The sequence below is a fragment of the Hippocampus bargibanti genome, linkage group LG07, assembly GCF_051943395.1.
Source record: "Hippocampus bargibanti isolate YZ-2025 linkage group LG07, ASM5194339v1, whole genome shotgun sequence".
Lineage (NCBI taxonomy): Eukaryota > Metazoa > Chordata > Actinopteri > Syngnathiformes > Syngnathidae > Hippocampus > Hippocampus bargibanti.
The window spans coordinates 27,753,484-27,776,434 of record NC_142740.1 but is presented as its reverse complement, the minus strand read 5'-3'; the positions used below and the strand labels follow the sequence as shown (position 1 = coordinate 27,776,434).

The 22,951-nt window shown below is 43.3% G+C and overlaps 2 protein-coding genes across 2 annotated transcripts; one reads left to right on the top strand and one right to left on the bottom strand.

Moving 5' to 3' along the window:
• Window positions 1-1,229: 1,229 nt before the first annotated feature.
• On the bottom strand, window positions 1,230-13,944 carry cpt2 (carnitine palmitoyltransferase 2). The gene is made up of 8 exons (XM_089001107.1): window positions 13,427-13,944; window positions 9,795-9,875; window positions 9,600-9,706; window positions 7,809-8,289; window positions 7,491-7,721; window positions 5,199-5,488; window positions 4,260-4,556; window positions 1,230-3,347 (listed from the first exon to the last, which is right to left on the bottom strand). Exons 1-8 carry the CDS (start codon window positions 13,600-13,602, stop codon window positions 3,019-3,021), a joined length of 1,992 nt encoding a protein of 663 aa, XP_088857233.1. The 5' UTR covers window positions 13,603-13,944; the 3' UTR covers window positions 1,230-3,018.
• An 803-nt stretch (window positions 13,945-14,747) lies between these two features.
• Window positions 14,748-18,017, top strand: scp2b (sterol carrier protein 2b). The gene is made up of 5 exons (XM_089001117.1): window positions 14,748-14,907; window positions 15,890-15,989; window positions 16,056-16,183; window positions 16,575-16,656; window positions 17,699-18,017. The coding sequence occupies exons 1-5, from the start codon at window positions 14,876-14,878 to the stop codon at window positions 17,792-17,794; spliced, it is 438 nt and encodes a 145-aa protein (XP_088857243.1). The 5' UTR covers window positions 14,748-14,875; the 3' UTR covers window positions 17,795-18,017.
• The last annotated feature ends 4,934 nt before the right edge of the window (window positions 18,018-22,951 follow it).

Genomic DNA, 22,951 nt, shown 5'->3' with positions numbered 1-22,951 from the left:
CTTTTGCAAAATTTCACTCCATGAAAAAAGCGACTTCCTTGACAAAAAAACTTGTGGTCTGTCATCACTCTGGTACGGAAGAGCATTAGGGCCAGGTTGAAATATTGATTTTTTGGGGGGAGATGGGGTATTATTCGGAGGGAAAAAAAGGCGCAAAATTTGCCAGATTCAAACTGGCACAAAGTCACACAAAGTCACAAAGTCACAAATTTGCCAGATTCAAACTGGCAAATTTGCTAGATTTAAAGTTGAAAATTTGCTACATTTAAAATCACAAATTTGCTACATTTAAACTGGCAGATTTGCGAGATTCAAACTCACAAATTTGATAGATTCAAAGTCACAAAATTGCCAGATTTAAACTTACAAATTTGTTAGATTCAAAGTCACAAATTTGCTAGATTCAAAGTCACAAAATTGCCAGATTTAAACTTACAAATTTGTTAGATTCAAAGTCACAAATTGGCTAGATTTAAAGTCACATTTATTGGATTCAAACTCGCAAATTTGCTCGATTCAAAGTCACAAATTTGCTAGATTCAAACACAAATTTGCTAGATTTGTGACTTTAAATCTAGGAAAATTTGCGAGTTTGAATCTAGCAAATTTGCGAGTTTGAATCTTGCAAATTTGCGGGTTCAAAGCTAGCAAATTTGAGTTTGAAATCTAGAAAATTTGTGACTTTAAAGCTAGCTAATTTATGAGTTTGAATCTAGCAAATTTGCAAGTTTGAAACCAGCAAATTTGTGACTTTAAATCTAGCAAATTTGTGACTTTAAAGCTAGCTAATTTATGAGTTTGAATCTAGCAAATTTGCAAGTTTGAATCTTGCAAATTTGCGAGTTCAAAGCTAGCAAATTTGAGTTTGAAATCTAGCAAATTTGCGAGTTTGAATCTAGCAAATTTGTGACTTTAAATCTAGCAAAATTGTGACTTTAAATCTAGCAAATTTGAAAGTTTGAAACCAGCAAATTTGTGAGTTTGAATCAAGCAAATTTGCCAGTTTGAAACTGATTTTGACAAATTTGTGACTTTTTTTTCTCCTAATACCCCATCTCAAATAAATATTTCAACCTGGCACTAATTCTCTTCCGTACTTTGGCATAAGCTTATTTTTTTTTTAAATAATAGTCCTCCGTAATCAATAGAACATACTTTTCACTTCATTATTTTTTTTTAATTTCAACTGTCCATCTTATACAAATGAATGGATACATTTTATTCACACACACACACACAGATTGGCTGGCATTACATTCAATTAGCCTTTATTCGTCTCACAGAGGAGACATTTACCGTATTTTCCGGTGTATAAGGCGCACCCCCAATTAATGAAAGTTTTCAAAATATAATAGTGATACCTCAGCTGACTAACTTAATTGATTCCCAGAAAGTGTGCGTAAGGCGAAAAGTGTGTCTTCCAAACATTAATTTCCCATAAAAAAAAACATTAAAATGAGAATAATCCGTTCCCAGGTCCCCATAAATCATCATTTTCTACTAAATAAGCCTTAAAATTAAACAAAATACACATTATTTTATGTATAATAAATCTGCTATTATATTGTAATGAAAGAAATAAATTGTACTGTATAATAAAGACCCTGGCACTACATTTTGGCATATCGTCTGGCAGTGAAGGAGTTCAGTTGTACAGAGATACCTCATCTTACAAACGTAATTGGTTACCAGAAAGTGTGTGTAAGGTGAAGTGTGTCTTCTAAATATTAATTTCCCATAGGAAACCATTAACATGAGAATAATCTGTTCCCAGGTCCCCATAAAACATAATTATCTACCAAATAAGCCTTAAAATTAAACAAAATACACATTATTTTATGTATAATAAATCTGCTATTATATTGTAATGAAAGAAATAAATTGTACTGTATAATAAAGACCCTGGCACTACATTTTGGCATATCGTCTGGCAGTGAAGGAGTTCAGTTGTACAGAGATACCTCATCATACAAACTTAATTGGTTCGCAGAAAGTGTGTATAAGGTTGTAAAGTGTGTATTGCAAACATTAATTTCCCATAGGAATCCATTAAAATGAGAATAATCAGTTCCCGGGTCCCCATAAAACATTTTCAACGAAATAAGCCTTAAAACGACACAACATATTTGATGTCTAATAAATGTGCTACTGCTGACAGTCATTGAGAAACCTGTTGCGGCTCAATATGACTTCACATAAGGCGCAGTGGCCTATAAGATGGCACAGGGTCATCTTTTGAAGAATATCAAGGCTTTCGGGTGCGCCGCATACATCGGAAAATACGGTACATTTCACAGCAGCAAAAGAAAAAATCTCCAGGAGGTGCTGTAAATAATAATAACAATCCATTTATTTCCAAGCGCCTTTCAAAACTCTCAAGGTCACTTTACAGTCACATGATAATTCTTTCTGTGGGTGAGCAGCGGCAGCCACACGCGCCAGCGTTCACTCAACCCGAAAGTAACTCAAACAGATAGAAAGCTAGCTTGCTAGCCAATAGATGGCTAGATAGATAGTTAGCTAGCCAGCTTGACAGCAAATAGAGAGCTAGCTAGCTAGATAGATAGCCAGCCAGCTAGATAGCAAATAGAGAGCTATCTAGCTAGCTTGATAGCTAGAGAGCAAATAGAGAGCTAGCCAGATAGCTTGACAGCTAATAGCAAGTCAGCTCGATAGCAAATAGAGAGCGAGCTAGCTTGATTGCTAGCTAGCTCGATAGCAAATAGGGAGCTATCTATATAGCTAGCCAGCTGGATAGCAAATAGAAACCTGGCTAGCTAGTGTGATCGCTAATAGATAGCTAGCCAGCTAGATAGCAAATAGAGAGCAAGGTAGCTAGCTCAATAGGTAATAGCTAGTCCACTAGATAGCAAATAGAGAGCTCGCTAGCTGTTAAGCTATCTAGCTTGATCGCAAATGGAGTAACCATGACGACCTTCTCCCAGTCAGGTGACGACACATTTCACAATGGCACGATTTGCACTTACCCCGTCCAAAACGAAAGGGGCAGAGCACAGGTCACGCGAGCGCCTTCCCGTCCACCACGGCAAAAATGTCCCTCAGGGAGCGCTCCACGCACCGCAAGAAGCGAGGGACGTCGCGAGCCGGGTAGCCGCTAACGTTGCAGCCGATCCAGTCGTCGTGGACGCCGTAGCCCACCCCGAGGCCGTCGGGCACCACCGGGGCGAACCCCCCCAGACGCACCGCCGGGCTGGACAGCGTGCTGGTGGAAAGGACGTTGTGGTTGATGGCGGCGTAGGCCGGGTCGCCGTAAAAGGCGTGCGGACCGCCACCGCTCGCCGCCGACAGGACGCGCAGGGCGAAAAGGTGCCGGTCGAAGCCCTGACCTGAAAAATAGTCGCGAGGTCAAGGCGGGGCTACGACGGGGCGACAGCCATACCTTGGCTTACGGACTTCAATCGAGTTTCCAGACAAAAGTGTGTATCCCAAACATCCATTTCCCATAGGAACCCATTCAAATGCGCCCAATAAAACATTCTTTTCTACTAAATACGACACAAAATACAGTGATACCTCAGCTTACGAACGGAATTGGTTCCCAAAAAGTATGTGTAAGGCGAATGTGTGTCTTACAAACATTAATTTCCCAGAGGAAACTATTAAAATGAGAATAATCCGTTCCCAGGTCCCCAGAAAACATCAGTTTCTACATTCTAATTTTCTAAGCTTTAAAACTACACGTAATATATATATACCCTATTTGATGTCTAATAAATGTGCTGTGGTATTATAGTTAAAGAAATCAACTGTACGGTATAATAATGTGCTTTTATTGAGAGTCTATGGCCGCTTTCAACAGCATTAAAGACTTGATGAGGAACGTAACCTTCTTCTTTCACCATCTTGAGGAATCATCCCTGGTCGGTGCTTTCTCTGCCATAATTTTACCGAGTTCCTCATCAATTGTCTTCTGTTTAGCTGAGTGGATAGCTTTTTGCATCAAGTGTCCAGATGGCTTGTGCGGGTTATTTGTGGAGCCTGATTGATGGGATCTTTTAACCTTGCAGTCTACGCTCTGCCTTTGAACTATCAATAACGTTGATACGAGTCGGCTGCCATTTCCTTGTTAGGAGAACGGGCTCGTTCGCAAACGACACATCACTCATTGTGGCGCTACGTGTGTATCCCGAAAAAGAGTTTGTACGCCAAGGTCAAATGTTCATCAATCGAACGTTCGTAAGCCGAGGTATCACTGAACTGGCAGCCCCGTCCACCAGAGGGCGGCGTGGAGACCTCACCCATGGCCGCCTCCTTGGTCAGCCGGTTGTGGTAGGCGGAGCAGCCCCGCAGCATCTCCAGCAGCCCGTCGGCGGAGTGCCGGGCGGGCTCGGCGACGAAGGCGTGGGCGCACCGCTTGGTGAGGGCGCTGGCGGGCCGCACCGTCTCGGTGCGGCCGTGCCGGAAGGCCGCCGTGCTGCACGACTCGTACGTGGCCACCGTGGCGCCGTACTGCCGCAGGAAGGCCATCTGGAAGGCCAGCTGGGCCACCGCGTCCGGGCTCAGCTTGGACTTCTTCAGGCGCTCCTTACCGCCGCCTGCGGGAAAAAAAAAATGGCTCAATTTCAAACTCACAAATTCGTTTCATTTCGAGTCACACATTTGCTCGATTTCAAACTCGCAAATTTGCTTGATTGAAACTCGCAAATATGCTGGATTCAAACTCGCAAATTTGCTAGATTTAAAGTCGCCCGCCGCTGGGTTCTGCATGGCGCCAATGAATCACGCAAATTTGCGACTTGAAATCGAGCAAATTTGTGAGTTTGAATCCAGCAAAATTGTGACTTTAAATGTAGCAAATTTGCCAGTTTGAATCTAGCAACTTTATTACTTTAAATTGAGCAAATTTATGAGTTTGAATCTTGCAAATTTGCCAGTTTGAATCTAGCAAATTTATGAGTTTAAATGTAGCAAATTTCTGAGTTTGAATCTCGCAAATTTGCCAGTTTGAATCAATTAAATTTGTGACTTTAAATCTAGCAACTTTATTACTTTAAATTTAGCAAATTTCTGAGTTTGAATCTTGCAAATTTGCCAGTTTGAATCTAGCAAATTTATGAGTTTAAATGTAGCAAATTTCTGAGTTTGAATCTCGCAAATTTTCCAGTTTGAATCAATCACATTTGTGACTTTAAATCTCGCAAATTTGCGCGCCGCTGGGCTCGCCCGCCTCCACAAACCTTCAAAGTGCATGGCGCCGATGGTGAGCCGTGACACGGCGGCGTCAAAGCCGGCTTTGGCCCGCTCCACGCCGGCGCGCAACTCGTCGTCTAGCCGGAAGCTCAGCCGCCGCACGTCGGACGGCGTTTGCGACCAGGCGGCATCGGGGTGCACCAGCGGTCGGCTCGTGGTGTCCTTGTAGATTTCGTTGAGGAAGCGCAGCACGGCCACGCCGTCGCCCCACGAGTGCTCAAAGTTGATGGCCGTGTGGCCGTCTCGGGCCACGATGATGCTGAACGACTTGTCGAACCTGCGCCGGAGCAAAAGCCAACGCCGTCAATTCACCTGACTGGGAGACGGTTGTCATGGTGACTGGCAACCAATCATTTACAGCAGCTCCTGGAATTTTTTTCTTTTGCTAATTTTGCTGCTGTGAAAAGGACCATAGCGACCAAGATGGCTTGCTAGCTAGCAAGCCAGACAGCTAATAGATAGAACATAGCTAGCAAAGGATGATAATAATAATAATAATAATAATAATCCATTTCATTTCTAAGCGCATTTCAAAACTCTCCAGGTCACCTTACAGTCACGGGAGGAAGTTTTTCTGTGAGTCAGCAGCGGCAGCCACACGCGCCAGCGTTCACCCAACCTGGAATAACTCAAAAAGATAGAAAGTTAACTAGCTTGCTAATCGACAGTTAGATAGCTAATAGCCAATAGCTAGCTAGATAGCTAATATGTTTCCTGACTCAATTAACTATCCATATATTATTAGCCAATAGCTAGCTAGATAGCTAATATGTTTCCTGACGTAATTAACTAGCCATATATTATTAGCCGATAGCTAGCTAGATAGCTAATATGTTTCCTGACGCAATTTGCTAGCTAGCCATATATTATTAGCCAATACCTATATATATAGCTAATATGTTTCCTGACTCAATTAGCTAGCAAGCTAGCCATACATTATTGGCCATTAGCTATCTATTAGCTAGCTGGCCATATATTATTAGCCAATATCTAGCAAATACCTAATATGTTTCATGTCTCAATTAGCTAGCAAGCTAGCCCTATATTATTAGCCAATAGCTAGCTAGATAGATTTTTCCTTACTCAATTAGCTATCTAGCTAGCCATATATTATTGGATATTAGCTAGCTAGCGAGCCATATATTATTAGCCAATAGCTAGCTAGATAGCCGATATGTTTCCTGACTCAATTAGCTAGCGAGGTATCCATATATTATCGGCTATTAGTTATATATTAGCGAGCTAGCTAGGTTTCTATCTTTTTGAGTTATTCCGGGTTGAGTGAACGCTGGTTCTAGATAGCTAATAGCTAGCTAGCTCGTTTCCTTACTTGACTTGAAGATTGCATTGGTAAATTAACCTTTTTAATGTGTCTAACTATTGTTAATTCTACACTGTAATTCTTCTCCAATTTATGTGTAAGACTTGCATACCAAGAATAGAAGAACGTGATTGCATTGCATGGCAACACAAAGTCTAATCTAACACATAACCGCTGCCTCTACTGTCGCGCCTCATCGTGTGGTGTGTCTTATATTTGGAAAGCATTTATATACAGGTAACATCCGACTTAACGGTCGGAAGTTGAAACATCCGACTTAGTCGAGATTCTACAGGCGTAGAATTAAAATGTTAAAAATAGGGTCTGGAGGTCGTGGTCGTAAGTAAGGGTGGTCGTAAGTCCAGCCGGTCGTAAGTCGGATGTTACCTGTATTTAGTTTTTGTTGTTGTTGTTGTTTTTTTTTTTTACTTCAAGATGGCGCCGCGAGAGTGGCTGCCTTTCCAGCAGCTCCTGTACAGATAACATTTGACTTACGACCGAGTTCCGTTCCAACCAAACGGTCTTAAGTTGAAATCCATTCAAAATGTTGAATAGAGACTCGGAGGCTAAATGACTGGCAAACTCCCCCCTTCTGGTGCTATCACGCGGTCGATTGCTGTGCGAGAGTGAAATGCTGGCTGGCTGGCTGGCTGGCTGGCCAAAATTGCCGGACGCGTTGCCGACCTGCTAGCACGTCGCGGTGCCAGAATTAAAATTTTAAAAATAGGGTCTGGAGGTCATGGTCGTAAGTATAGGTGGTTGTAAGTTGAGCTGGTCATAAGTAGGATGTTAACTGTATTTAGTTTTTGTTGTTTTTTTGTTACTTTCCAGCAGCTCCTGTACAGATAACATTTGACTTACGACCGAGTTCCGTTCCAACCAAACGGTCGTAAGTCAAAACGGTCCTAAGTTGAAATCCATTCAAAATGCTGAATAAAGACTTGGAGGCCGCGCCTACCAGCGGTTGACGCCGTCGCCGTGCAGCATGTTGTGCGACGCGGCCACGGCGTCGCCCGCCGCCGCCTCGTCCAGGCACAGGCAGAAGAGGGCGCTGTCCACGGCGCTCAGGGCCTCGCCGTTGCCCGCGGCGACCAGCTTGTCCCTTAGCCCCGCCCACACGTCGCGGTTCTCCGTCGTCAGCGCCCCCAGCGGCAAATCGGGCGGCGGGCTGGCGTCCGACAGAATGTACCTGGGCGGGCGACAAGATACGCCCTGTGAGGACGGGCGTGGACCAACGTGGACGGGCGAGTCCCGGCGCTCCCGAAAGTGGGCGTACCCCAAGTTGTCGCGAATCCGGTCCGGTGGAATCATGTCGCCGCGGCGGTCCAGCACGTCAAAGACGTACATGTTGCCCTTCCTCATGACCAGCAGGTGGCGCCCGGCGGGCTCCGTCACCAGGCGGTCTCGCCCCACCGCCGGCAGCCGGGTGGAGTTGAACAGACGGAAGTACTGCGACATGTCCAGCGGGTACGCGTTGAGCGCGTAGGCGCCGTACCAGGCGAGCCGCGACGGCACCCAGCGGATCAGCCGCTTGAAGGCGTCCGTGTCGCTCCGAGCCGGGTCCAGGTGGAACACCTCGGGTTCCAGCAGGCCCGCCCGCAGGGTTTTCATGAAGCGCACCGCCGAGCACACCATGTTGGCGGCGCGCACCGGCTGCTGGTTGTACTCGGGCTTGGGGTCGTCGTTGAGCGACATGAAGGGGTTGAAGTTCAGCACCACCGGATCGCGCGCCGACAGGTACATGTCGAACCACGGCCCTGAAACGGGGCAACGGACCGCCGGACAATTTATCCTTCTGACAGACATTCCAGCGTTCCCATGCGCAATTTCTCATCAATTCCATCCATTTAGAACTAGTTGCTATCCAAGTCAAGGCCCGCGGGCCAAATCTGGCCTGCCACATCATTTTATTCGGCCTGCCAAAGCAAAGCAAATCTGTGAAATGTCATGCTCATTTATTGAGCTAGCAAGCTAGCAATTGAGTTATCTTACTTTCTATTCAGCTGTCTGGCTAATCCCTTCCATCACAGGTAACAAAGTCAAGGCTCGGGGGCCAAATCTGGCCCGCCACATCATTTTATTCGGGCCGCCAAAGCAAATCAAATTAGTGAAATTTCATGCTCCTGGAGAGGTGCGCATAAATGAAATGTATTATTATTATTAGCTATCTAGCTAGCTATAAAGCTAGCTATGTAATTTATCCTGTGACTCTAAAGTGACCATGAGAGTTTTGGAAGGTGCTTATAAATGAAATGTATGATTATTATTATTATTATTATTATTATTATTTGCTATGTATTAGCTAGCTAGCTTTTTATCTATTTGAGTTACTTCCGGGTTGAGTGAACGCCAACGTGTGTGGCTGCCGCTGCTCACCCACAGAAAGACTTATCCTGTGACTGTCCATAGACCTTGAGTTTCAAAAGGTGCTCATAAATGAAATGTATTTTTATTATTAGCTATATAGCTAGGTAATTAGCTATCTAGAGCTAGCTATCTAATTTATCCTGCGACTGTAAAGTGACCTTCAGAGTTTTGGAATTTGCTTATAAATTAAATATATGGTTGTTATTATTATTTCTTTCATAACTTTGCTGCTGTGAAATGTAAATTTCTCCATTGCGAGACTAATAAAGGCAAATCCAATCCAATTATTATTAGCAATTTATTAGCTAGCTATGTGGCTAGCTTTTTAACTTTTTGAGTTATTATTGTATAGTATAGTATATTGTACAGTTATTGAGTTATTGAGTTACAGAAAAATTGATCCTGTGACCGTAAAGTGACCTTGAGAGTTTTGAAAGGCACTTATAAATCAAATAATAATAATCCATGTGATTTCTAAGCGCCTTTCAAAACTCTCAAGGTCACTTTACAGTCACAGGATCGTTTTTTATTGTGGGTGAGCAGCGGCAGCCACACGCGCCAGCATTCACTCAACCCAACAGTAACTCAACTCGAACTAGCAAACTAGCAAATGCATGATTCTTATTGTGATGAGACTTTTCAAGCGCCGTCATTGATTGCTTTGCTGTGAATGGAGGATGTAGCTGGCTGGTGTGGTGACCTGAGATGTAGCTGGTGTGCTTGTTTTGTCTGTCCTGAGTCAGCAATTCCTCTTGGAGCTTCTTGCCTTCCCCAGCCAGGAAATCTCGGGCCACCTTCTCCGTGTAGCTAAAGGCAATCAAAGCTGCTTTTATCCTTTGGATTTCCATCCAAGTGGAGATGCCAATGACCCCTGACCCCTGACCCCCCATCCCACCTGTATTGTTGCTCATCCAGGAGAGGCTGTTGGGCCGCCAAGTACCTCCTGATGGTGTCCTCCAGTTTCGGAATGGGCAACCTGCACCGGGCAATGACAGCTTCATGTCAAGCTAACATTAGTACATTGTTATTATGATAATAAGAATACATTTCATTTATAAGCGCCTTTCAAAACTCTCAAGGATACTTTACAGTAAAATTATATTATTATTATTATGGTTATTATGATGATGATTATTATGGTTATTATGATTATTATGATTATGATGATGATTACTACCTAGCTGGCTATCTATTTGCTATCTATGAGCTATCTGACTGGCTCGCTAGCTATGTAGCTGGCTATCTACTAGGTATACAGCTACCTAGGTAGCTGTCTATTAACTATCTATAGGCTATAATAATCATAATTATATAATAATAATAATATTATCCTACGTAAAAGCTTGGCCAAAACAAACATGCGGATCAAACCTCTAAAAATGGAGGACACTGATTTGCTGTGGCGATCCCTTGAAGGGAAAAGCCGAAAGGAAAAGAAGAAGAATAATATAATAAATTACGTTTCTAAGTGCCTTTCAAAACTCAAGGTCACTTTACAGTCAAAGGATACGTTTTTCTGTGGGTGATCAGTGGCAGCCACGCGCGCCAGCATTCACTCAACCCTGAAGTAACTCAAATAGATAGAAAGCTAGCTAGCTAGTCAATCGATAGACAACAGATACCTAGCTAGATAGCTCAGCCAGTTAGATAGTGAATAGATAGCTAGCTAGCTTTCTATTTGAGTTACTTCCGGGTTGAGTGAACAATGGCGCGTGTGGCTGCCGCTGCTCACCCACAGAAAAAAAATATCCTGTGACTGAGAAGTGACCTTAACAGTTTTGAAAGGCGCTTAGAAATCAAATTATTATTATTTATAGGTGCTTTTATTATTATTATTTATAGGCCTGCAGCTATCTAGCTGGCTATCTAGCTAGCTATTAGCTATCTAGTATTGATAGCTGACATTGATTATGTTGTGGGTCATTTTTACCTGTCCACACAAAACAGTCAAATACCCCTGTCCCCCCCCCCTCTCCCAGCCTCTCTACTCCTTCCCAACGACTTTCCGCTTTTGAACTCCCCCATCCCTCTATAATCTCAGACATTATCACCAAATCCAAGAACTCCTCCTGTCAACTCGACCCGCTCCCTACTATCCTTCTCAAGTCCTGCCTACCCTCTCTTCTGCCATTTATTTCAACCATTATTCACTCCTCATTATCGACTGGAATTGTTCTTATGCCACTCAAAACTGCAGCTGTCACTCCAATCCTGAAAAAACCTGTCTCAGATCCAAACGATTTCAATAACTTACGTCCAATTTCCCACCTTCCATTCATCGCCAAAATCCTTGAGAAAACAGTCGCGTCCCAGCTTCACTCTCACCTCACTCACAATAACCTGTACGAACAATTCCAGTCCGGTTTCCGCCCCGCCACAGTACTGAATCGGCTCTCATAAAAATCACGAATGATCTTTTCATGGCAGCCGATGCCGGTTCACTCTCCATCCTCATCCTTCTCGGCCTGACCTCAGCCTTTGACAACATTTCCCACCCTATCCTGCTCGACAGACTTTCCACCCTCGTCCTCACGCACACCCCACTTCGCTGGTTTCATTCCTATCTCTCTGATCGCTCACAATTTATCCAAATCAACTCGTTCACCTCACGGTCCTCTCCGGTGTCCTCTGGTGTGCCTCAAGGGTCTGTCCTGGGGCCACTTCTCTTTATTATCTACCTACTTCCTCTTGGCAATATTTTCCGTAAGTTTGGCATTCACTTTCACTGCTTCGCGGATGACACCCAACTCTACCTCTCCGGCAAACCCGACGCTTCTCTTCCACCTTCATCCCTTTCACTCTCCCTCTCAGAAATTAAATCCTAGCTTTCCCATAACTTTCTCAAGCTTAACGGTGACAAAACCGAACTTCTCCTTGTCGGTACCAAATCCACCCTCCACAAAACCAACAGTTTCTCCCTCACCATTGACAGTTCTACCGTGTCCTCCTCCCCTCAGGTCAAGAGCCTGGGTGTCATCCTCGATAGCTCACTATCTTTCCACTCCCATATAAATAACATTACTCGGTCTGCTTATTTCCACCTCCGTAATATTAACCGTCTCCGTCCCTCGCTCACCCCTCACTCCGCTGCTATCCTTATCCACAGTCTCGTCACCTCCCGCATCAATTATTGCAACGCACTTCTCTTCGGTGTCAATCAGAAATTTCTCCATAAACTCCAACTGGTCCAAAATTCTTCAGCCCGGATCATCACTAGAACCCCCTCCCCTCCTTTCACCACATCACCCCTGTCCTCCAGCAACTTCACTGGCTACCGGTTAAACATCGGATCAAATTCAAAATACTTCTGTTTACATTCAAAGCCATCCATAACCTTGCCCCTCCCTATCTTTCTGACCTGCTTCAAATCTCTGTTCCCACTCGGGCCCTCAGATCCTCATGCTCCCTTCACCACTATGTGCCCTCTGCCCGTCTCACCACGATGGGTTGCAGAGCTTTCAGCCGCTCTGCTCCCAAACTCTGGAATTCTCTTCCACCCAACATCCATAATATTGACTCCCTCCCTATTTTCAAGTCCCACCTGTTTAAAATTGCTTTCAATGTCTAGTTCAATCTGCTATTTTATTATGTATCATTTTACTTATGGTTTTATTGTTATGTGCTTTGTTTTATTGTTTTTATTGTAAAGCGTCCTTGGGTGTTTTGAAAGGCGCTTGAAATTAAATGTATTATTATAAATAATATCAGCAACTATCTAGCTATTAATAATAATACTAATACATTTCATTTATAAGCGCCTTTCAAAACTCCCAAGGACACAGGATCAGTTTTTCTGTGGGTGAGCAGCGGCAGCCACATGCGCCGGCGTTCCCTCAACCCAGAAGTAACTCTAATAGACAGAAAGTTAGCTACCTAGCTTGCTTATAGACAGCGAATAATAAATAAAGACAGCTAGCTAAATACAGTAAAGTCTCGTTATATCGATATTCAAGGGAGTCCAAAAAAATATCGATATAACCGGGACTATCGATATATCCGACCCTGTTTGCATGTAATTTTCTCCGTGCGTGCACAGAAATAGTATCGATATAACCGGGACTATCGATATATCCCATATCGATATAACGAGACTTTACTGTAGTAGTAAATAATCTGCCTGTCTGGTTGGCTATCTATTAGCTACTCAGATGGATAGAGAGTTAGCTGGCTCGCTAATAGACAGTTAATAGCTAGCCAGCTGGCTGGCCAGATGGCTAGCTAGCTGGCTTTCTATCCATTTGTTACTTCCGGGTTGAGTGAACGCTGGCGCGTGCGGCTGCAGCTGCTCAGCCACTTAAAAACTTATCCTGTGACTGTAAAGTGACCTTGAGAGCATTGAAAGGCACTTAGAAATGATATCTATCTATTATTATTTAGACTTGGCTTAAACTTAGTTCGCGTCTTTTTCAACTGAGCGACATGTCGCCCTCTAGCGGTCACTTTGTGATTTCCAATGTGCACTTTCACCTCCACTCGACTAAAATGTTGAACGTGTCACCTTGCGGGGAGTTCAAGCGACGTTCTCACCTCGGTAAACTCTTCTGGTAGTGCATCGTGGGCACAAGGCTTTTGTGCAAATACTCCGACGACCAAGTGTCATCTTGGCTGCCGTAATTTCGCTTGCTCAGCGTCCAACATAACCACCTCCAATGAATCAAACCGGCGGCTTTCCTCAAAGTATCCACGGAGAGAACTTTCGCCATGACGTGGGGTGTGTGGAGGCACACACACACAAGAAGAGACTTTCCTAAAAAAAAGAGGCGCGTGACACCTGTCACCTGAAGCTAACTCCTGAGGAACCACGGCTAGCTAGCTAGCTGCCTGAGCAACCGGCTTCCGTAGCGTATTCGCGAGTTCTCCAATGACTTCTTTTCGTTGCCTTTTTTAAGTATTGAAAAGCTTTTCTTCACAGAGTCTACCAGCGTTAGCAGTACTAGGATACGTTCTTTCTTATACTGCGTTATTGCTTATGATACGTTCTTTCTTGAGTTTTATTTTCTTCCGGCTTTGGCATGGATACGAATGATATTCCGGAAGTCCGTTCTTGTCACGTGATTTATAAACCAACGTCATGCACCGAAAACCACGTTCGAGTTTAAAAAAAATAATCATAATAATACATTTCATTTATCCGCGCCTTTTAAAACTCTCAATGACACTTTACAGTAAAAGAATACGTTTTTTGCGGTTGAGCAGCGGCAGCAGACGCGTCAGTGTCACTCAACCCGGAAGTAAAAATACACACACGCCACAAGCTCAAAACTAAAGTGGTCATCGGCACAATAACATTCAAATAAAGTCCAACTCTAAACGTTTTCGTATTTTCTTCCGGCTTTTGCATGGATACGAATGAGATTCCGGAAGTTCGTTCTTGTCACGCAGAAAAAAAATGTCCTGTGACTGTAAAGTCTCCTTGAGAGTTTTGAAAGGCCCTTATGAATGATATGCATTATTATTATCATTATTATTAACATAAACGCAGTGCGGCCTTTTGGCCAGTATGTAGCACTGTTGCCGTTTTCTTGTTCGCGTTGCACCTTGTTTTTGATCCATTTGATCAAGCATTACGAATCGATCGAGTTTGGGTCTTTTCAATAACAAATCGATCCAATACGTCAACACGTCATCGGGTCGCTTTATTGTATCGCTACGCGTATAATACAAACCAACAATCGCGAGGTTCGACCTTTGGAAATTCATCCATCGGTTATTTGAACCACATTTGTTGACCGATGAGGTTTCTTCAGCCGTCATCTGTACAAATTTGGAGGTTTCGGACGTTTTCGCCTCCTATCCAAGAGGCTTGTTGACGTTTGCGCTCACCTGACTCTGACGTCGATTAATCGCGCCTGGAGAGAGCGGAGCCATCCCGGAAGTGCAGTTAGCAAACAAGACGGCAATAAAGTTCGACGACGTCATTCGAGGCGTTTTACTTGTTGTCCTTCAACTCGTATTTCGCAATTTGATTCTTTCAAAATGCCCGAACGCGATCAACTATCATCACGAAGGTACCGAACCCCGTGATTAGAAAAGGCTCGGATGTGTTCATCACCGAACTCATCGATCTTCATTTTAATACGTACATGATTGGATTGGATGTACCTTTACCAAAGCTGTGAAAGGAAGAGGAAAGGAAAGAAAGAAGTAGAAAAACAAAATGCAGGAGCTGCTGGAAAGGCAGCCACCTCGAAGTAAAAAAAATAAATAATATGACAACACAAAGACAGTCATTCAAATACAAAAAAAGAAAAATAGTGATAATTTGCTCAAATATGTATCGAAACAATTGGCAAACTAGAGCGCACAACAAATGATTGAATAACTACTGTACTAATAACTTCCTATGTATTTGCTATCTGTTAGCTAACTGGCTGGCTAGCTAGCTATCTTGCTGGCTATCTATTAATAATAATATAATAAATTACGTTTAGTAAAAAGTAAAAAGTAAGGTCACTTTACAGTCACAGGATCAGTTTTTCTGTGGGTGAACAGCGGCAGCCACATGCGCCATTGTTCACTCAACCCGGAAGTAACTCAAATAGATAGAAAGCTAGCTAATAGATAACTCATAGCTAGCTAGCCTACAGATAGCTCATAAATAGCAAATATATAGTGAACTAGATAGATAGCCAGCCAGCTAGCTAACAGCTAGCTAGGTAGCCAGCTAGATAGCTCAAGTGAGCAACATAATGTAAAAATATTAATAATCCATTTCATTTCTAAGCGCCTTTCAAAACTCTCAAGGTCGCTTTACAGTCACAGGATCAGTGTTCCTGTGGGTGAGCAGCGGCAGCCACATGCGCCAGCGTTCACTCAACCCGGAAGTAACTTAAATAGATACAATGCTAGCTGGCTAATAGATAGCTAGCTAGATAGCTAGTTGTGTTAAGTTCATTCTGTCTCGTATTAGTTATATACGTAGCTAGCTGTCTAGCTATTGGCTATCTATAAGCTAACTAGCTTTCTTTTTTAATCTTTGATTTGGCGAAGGATTGTGGCGGCGTGGAGCAGAGCCAGCGGCGCTAGCGACGGTCTGGAGGGCTTCAAGGCACACGCCGTGTTCCAGGAGATCAACAAGAAGCTGCAGCAAGTGAGCAGAAAGCGGCTGAAGGTCAAAGGTCGCTCCAAGATGTGACCGGTTTGATGTTTTGAGCAGGAAGGCGACGCCTACGTGAAGAAGATCGGCGGCGTGTTCGCCTTCAAGGTCAAGGACGGTCCCGGCGGGAAGGAGGCCACGTGGTACGTGGACGTCAAGAACGGCAACGGATGCGTGCACAATGACACCCCTCAAGGTCGCCTTTTAAGAATAATAATCATGATACATTTGATTTCTAAGCACCTTTCAAAACTCTCAAGGTCACTTTACAGTCACAGGATACAGTCGCTAATAGATAGCTACCTAGCCAGCTAGATAGCTAAACGATAGCTAGCGAGCCAGCTAGACAGCAAATAGATAGTTAGGTAGCTAGCTTGCTAGCTAGCTAGCTAGACTGTCATAAGTCTTCTCTTATAAGGAATTCGGTCAAACGGAAATACCTTAATCCTGAAAAAAAAAACATCGTACGTATTAACTTTTTGAGTATTCCGACAACACAAACATTCTTAGAAACCTTCAACTTTCTTCTATCATGGAAATGTGAAAACAACGGAAGCAAATGTTTTGTTTTTTTGTGGCAGACAAGAAAGCGGACTGCACCATTGCCATGTCTGACTCGGACCTCCTCGCCTTGATGACGGGAAAGATCAACCCTCAGACGGTAAGGCGCTTACAAATTAAATGTATTAGTCTTATTCACAAAGGTCAACAAAATGACTTTATTATGCTGTACTGTTTATTTCTTTCATTACAATCAACTAGCACATTTATTATACGTAAAATAAGGTCTATTTTGTGTAGTTTTAAGGATTATTTAGTTGAAAATGATGTTTCATGGGGACCTGGGAACGGATTATTCTCATTTTAATGGTTTCTAATGGGAAATAAATGTTTGGAAGACAAACCTTTTTACTTACACACACTTTCCTGGAACCAATTAAGTTTGTAAGCTGAGGTGTGACTGTATTTTGTGTAGTTTTAAGGCTTATGTAGTCAATAAAATATGCTTTATGGGCACCTGGGATCGGATTATTCTCATTTTAATGGTTTCTTATGGGAAATAAATGTTTGGCAGAAAAACCTTTCGACTTACACACACTTTCCTGGAACCAATTAAGTTTGTAAGCTGAGGTGTGACTGTAGTTTGTGTAGTTTTGAGTCTAATTTAGTAAAAAAATATGTTTTAGGGCGACCAGGGAACAAATTATTCTCATTTTAATGGTTTCTTATAGTGAAATAAATATTTGGCAGACGAACGTTTCACCTTACACACGCTTTCTGGGAATCAATTAAGTTCGTAAGCTGTGGTGTGAATGTATTTTGTGTAGTTTTAAGGCTTATTTAGTCAAAAATGATGTTGTATGGGGACCTGGGAACGGATTATTCTCATTTTAATGGTTTCTTATGGGAAATAAATGTTTGGCAGAAAAACCTTTTGACTTACACACACTTTGCTGGAACCAATTAAGTTTGTAAGCTGAGGTGTGACTGTATTTTGTGTAGTTTAAAGGCTTATTTAGTCAAAAATGATATTTTATGGGGACCTGGGAACAGATTATTCTCATTTTTAATGGTTTCTTATGGGCAATAAATGTTTGGAAGGTAAACTTTTTGACTTACTCACACTTTCTGAGAACCAATTCTCCCTGTTGAGGCGGCGACTGAGTTGTCTGTCCTTGTTTTGTCCTTTTGTCGTCCGGCAGGCTTTCTTCCAGGGCAAGCTGAAGATCACCGGCAACATGGGCCTGGCCATGAAGCTGCAGAACCTTCAGCTGCAGCCCGCCAAGGCTAAGCTGTAGCCGCCCGCCAGCTAGCGAGGGAGGGACGGCCATCGCGTGACTCCGCCCACGTGACTCCGCCCCACTTCCGGATGGATGAGTGACAGCTGAAGAAAAAGCATCGCATTTGAGGAGGGAACAAAAAAAATGTACATCGACGTCGGCGACCTTATGACCTTTTGGGTGTCATCCAAATAAGACTTGTTGCACTCTGGTAAAAATAATCACACATTTCAAAAAGAGATGCCTGTACGTCCTTGTGATCGCCGTGGCAACCTGTGACCCTTTGCGAGGGGTCGGGGGGGCAATTTGAAATCGTGCTCTTTGTAATGAAATGAAATTATTATTATTATTATTATTATTATAGATAGCTAGCCAGCCAGCTAGATAGCAAATAGATAGCCAGCTCGATAGCCAGCTACAGTAAATAACTAGCCAGCTAGCCATATGTGCCCCCCCCCCCCTCCCGCCCTCTCACCTCAGCCAGGAGGGCCTCAAAGATGGACTCCAACATATGTTTTCCATTTTAGCCTGCCGGATACGTTTACGTCCTTTTCACCTTTCATCATCTGCAAGTTTTTTCGCTTTTCTTTGACAACACGGGTGATGGTGATGGTGATGGTGTGTGTACCTGCGCCAGCGTTCACTCAACCTGCAATAACTCAAACAGATAGATAGTTAGCTAGCTGGCTAATAGCCAGTTAGATATCTAATAGATAGTCAGTTGGAAAGCCAGATAGCTAATAGCTTGCTAGCTAATTAATAGCCAGCCAGCTAGATAGCTAATAGCTAGCATACAGATAGCAAATAGATAGCTAGTTAGGTAGCCAGATAGTTTCATTTATAAGCGCCTTTGAAAACTCTCCAGCACACTTTACCGTCACAGGATCAGTTTTTCTGCGGGTGAGCAGCGGCAGCCACACGCGACAGCGTTCACTCAACCCGGAAGTAACATAAAGTAAACTAATAGATAGCCAGCTAGCCAGCCAATAAATAGCCATCTATCTATATAACTGACTAGCTATTAGCAATCTACCAGCTATCTAGCTACCTCTTAAATAACTATATTATTAGTAAAAGAGCCGATTCCCCCCGCCCCGTTTGGTTAAAGCCACATGTGATTGGTCGAAAATCCGTGGTAGAAGACACACACACACACACACACACACACAGTGCGGCAAAAGTGTGTATAGGAGTGAAATGAAAATACACACCAAAAAAAATCATTTTGGGTGAATTTGTGAGGACCTCTCTGAAACTTTCACAGATGCATATATAGACCCTCTAGAAGCCCGTAGAATGAGAAAAAAAAAACTTGTGAGGGCCAAAATGTCCTCACATGTCCAAAATGTCCTCACTACGTATGGTATAAAATGTTAGTGGTCCTCACAAGACTAGCCTTACAAACACACAAACACATTGCATACATGTCCTACCATTTTGTGTGTGTGTGTGTTGTTATGAAATAAATCCCACCGGGCCCCAACAGTCATAATCCCGATGTGAGCACCGAGCCCAAAAGTGGGTCACGTCAACAACACCGGTTGTAAGCGAGCGCCGCAATCTGGAAGCTAGCGTCCAAAACTGCCACGCAGAAGCGGCAAAATGCACAAAAATGGCTCCAAACACAGCAAATTGGTTCTTGTGATGCAACATTCAGTGTGAGCTACAACAAAAAAAAAAAACGTCAAACGGCTAGAAAAAAGGTGGGGGGGGGGGGGTGTTGTAAAGCCCTTGAGACGTCAAGACCAAAACAGATGTTAGTCAGATGTTAGCGATGGGAATTCCGGCTCTTTTTAGCTCGGCTCACTAAAAAGAGACGGCTCTTTTTAGAGAGCCGGCTCTTTTTAGCTCAGCTTGCTAAAAAGAGCCGGCTCTTTCGGCTCCCAAATGGCTCCTCGGGTTTTCTTTTTTTTGGTGCTTAAATTAATTTATTACCAAAAATAATGTCAAACGGATTACAAATGCTAAAAAATATACACTATATCATTTTTTAGAATGTAAGTGTCAATGCTGATGGCTGTGCTTTATTTTTCTTGACATTACGTTTAGTGATGTCACTTCCGCTACAGGTTTTACTTTCCCGCGCTTCGTTATTTAAAGGACAAGCGACACCATTTTTTTTTTGTTTCCTAACTGACATCAGAAACAGGTTTGATAGCATCTAAAATAGCCAAAACACGCAGGCTGATATTTTGAGGCAAATGAAAAACGTTTTTTTGGCGTGAAATCACACCAAAGAATTAAGCATCGGTACAAAGAAGTCCTGTGTTTCCAATAGAAGCATAGCAAGTTTGGCCAAAACAAACATCTGAACATGGAGGGCACTGATTCGCTGACGGGAAAAGCTGAAAAGAAAACAAGATGCGGCTTTATTTTATATTCCTGCGCGTGCGCGTGTGCGTGTCACTCAGTGGCTGAAGGTCTATCTTTGCGCTTCCCACCCAGCGACGGAACTCAAGTTGAGCGAGTGACGGCGGTGGTCTGGAAGGGCGCCATTTTGGACTCTGCGTGTGTTTTCATTGGAATTCTGCTTTGTTTAGTTTTGCTTTTCTTGAACGATCCGCCGCTGCTCTCGATCTGCAAAGTGACCTCCGCGCTTCACATCCACAGCGACAGTAAACAGGCCCCACAAATATGTTCCAGGGGGGCCACTTTGGAGACTCAACTCATTTTTATGGTCGAACAAAATGAATCAGCGCAGCGAATAGCGTGGACGTGCCTTTGTCACCATATTAGCTATCTCGCTAGCTATCTGCTTCATGTCACAAAAACGGTACAGCGAGTGAATGTGTCTTTGTGTTGTCATATTATTTATGATTATTTTCAGGGTTTTTTTGGACTTCAAGATGGCTGCCGCCTTTCCAGCAGCTCATGTATTTTGTTTTTCTACTTCTTTCTTTCCTCTTCCTTTCATAAGTTTGCTGCTGTGAAATGTCAATTTCTCCACTGCGAGACAAATAAAGGTACATCCAATCCAATCTATCTAACTAGCTAACTATTAGCTAGCTACATAGCTTTCTATCTATTTGAGTGAACGCTGGCGGGTGTGGCTGCCGTGGCTCACCCACACTTTTTTTTTGATGAAAGAAGAGAGACTAAGGTTTCTTACGCTGTATTGAATATATCTTGCTATCCAGCTGGCTATCTAGCTAGCTAGCTAGCTATCTACTGTAGCTGGCTATCTATTTGTTATCTATTATCTATCTTGCTGGCTAGCAATCTAGATAGCTATATACAGCTATACACAGACATATACATCGCTATATATTAGCTAGCTAGATAGCCATCTCTTAGCCATCTTGATGGCTAGCAAACTACCTGGCTAGCAATCTATATATTAGCTAGCTAGCTAGATAGCTATCTCTTCGCTATCTTGCTGGCTCGCAATCTAGCTAGCTATATATTAGCTAGCCAGCTAGATAGCTACTCTTAGCTATCTTGCTGGCTAGCAATCTAGCTAGCTATACATTAATTAGCTAGCTAGATAGTTAGCTATCTCTTAGTTATCTATTAGCTAGCTGGATAGCTTTCTATTTATTTGAGTTACTTCTGGGTTGAGTGAAGGCTGGCGCGTGTGACTGCCGCTGCTCACCCACAGAAAAAACTTATCCTGTGACTGTAAAGTGACCTTGAGAGTTTTGAAAGGCGCTTATCAATGAAATTGATTATTATTATTATTATTATTGTTGTTACACAAAGCGTCTGACTCCAAATGAGGTCAAAGGTCAAGTCCAAAGATAATGGGCAGCCAAAAGGGGAGGGGCGACATTGTCGACCAATGGGATGTCAAGTGCGCTACGGTCACCCGGCTGCTCTCCAGATATCAATGTGGATCACGGTTGGTTGTTTTGAGCGACCGATTGTTGACTTGTTGTCAAGATCAAAAAGTGTGTGTGTGCGGGGGCCGGCAAAATGCAACGGCGGCAAAGTGTTTGCGTTTGAGCTCGTCTTGCATCATCCCGAGATCTGTTTCCAATCACAAATTGGCTTTCTTGCGACTTGCCGCAGACAAAGATGATAAATCACCAGGTTGTGTAACACGCCGCGTTATGCAACACGCCGGACGGCCACGGCGCCGACTCGACGGGCCCGCCGGCGCTAAGAAGTCCGGACTGGCCTTCCTCCCTTCTAGCCCTCGTTTGCGCCTTCTTTCCAGGCCGCCAAAGTGTCGGGTGGTGTCAGCCACCCGACACCCGGAAGTAACTCAAAGCTAGCTAGCCAATTGATAGCTCACAGATACCTAGATAGATAGCCAGCCAGATAACTAATAGATAGCAAATGCTAATAATATTAATAAATACATTTCATTTATAAGCACCTTTCAAAACTCTCAAGGTCACTTTACAGTCACAGAATATGTTTTTTTCTGTGGGTGAGCAGCGGCAGCCACATACGCCAGCGTTCACGCAACCTGGAATAACTCAAATAGATAGAAAGCTACCTAGCAACTATACAGCTAATAGAGAGCTAATAGCTAGCTAGCCAGACATTAAGCTAGATAGCCAGACAGCTAATAGATAGCTAGCGAGATAGCTAGGTAATAGATAGCTAGCCAGACAGCAAACAATAATAATAAAATAATAATAATAATAATAATCCATTTCGTTTATAAGCGCCTTTCAAAACTGTCAAGGTCACTTCACAGTCACAGAATATTTTTTTTCTGCTCGTGAGCAACGGCAGCCATACGCGCCAGCATTCATTCAACCTGGAATAACTCAAATAGATCGAAAGCTAGCTATCTAGCTAATATCTCAAATAGATAGAAAGCTACAGAGCCAGCTAATAACTCACATAGATAGAAAGGCAGCTAGCTAGCTAATAACTCAAATAGATAGAAAGCTAGCTAGCGAGCTAATAAGTCAAAGAGATAGAAAGCGAGCTAGCTAAATATATTTCATTTCTAAGCCCCTTTCAAAACTCTCAAGGTTACTTTACAGTCACAGAATATTTTTTTTCTGTGGGTGAGCAGCGGCAGCCACACGCGCCGGCGTTCACTCAACCTGGAATGACTCAAATAGATGGAAAGCTAGCCATCTAGCTAATAGCGAGCCAGCTATCTAGCTAATCTATAGCTAGCTATATGGCTAGCCAGCAAGAGCTAATAGACAGCCAGCGAGGTAGCCACCTGGGTCAAAAAGTTAAATCGTGAGCTGCGGCGGCGTGACCTCCAAC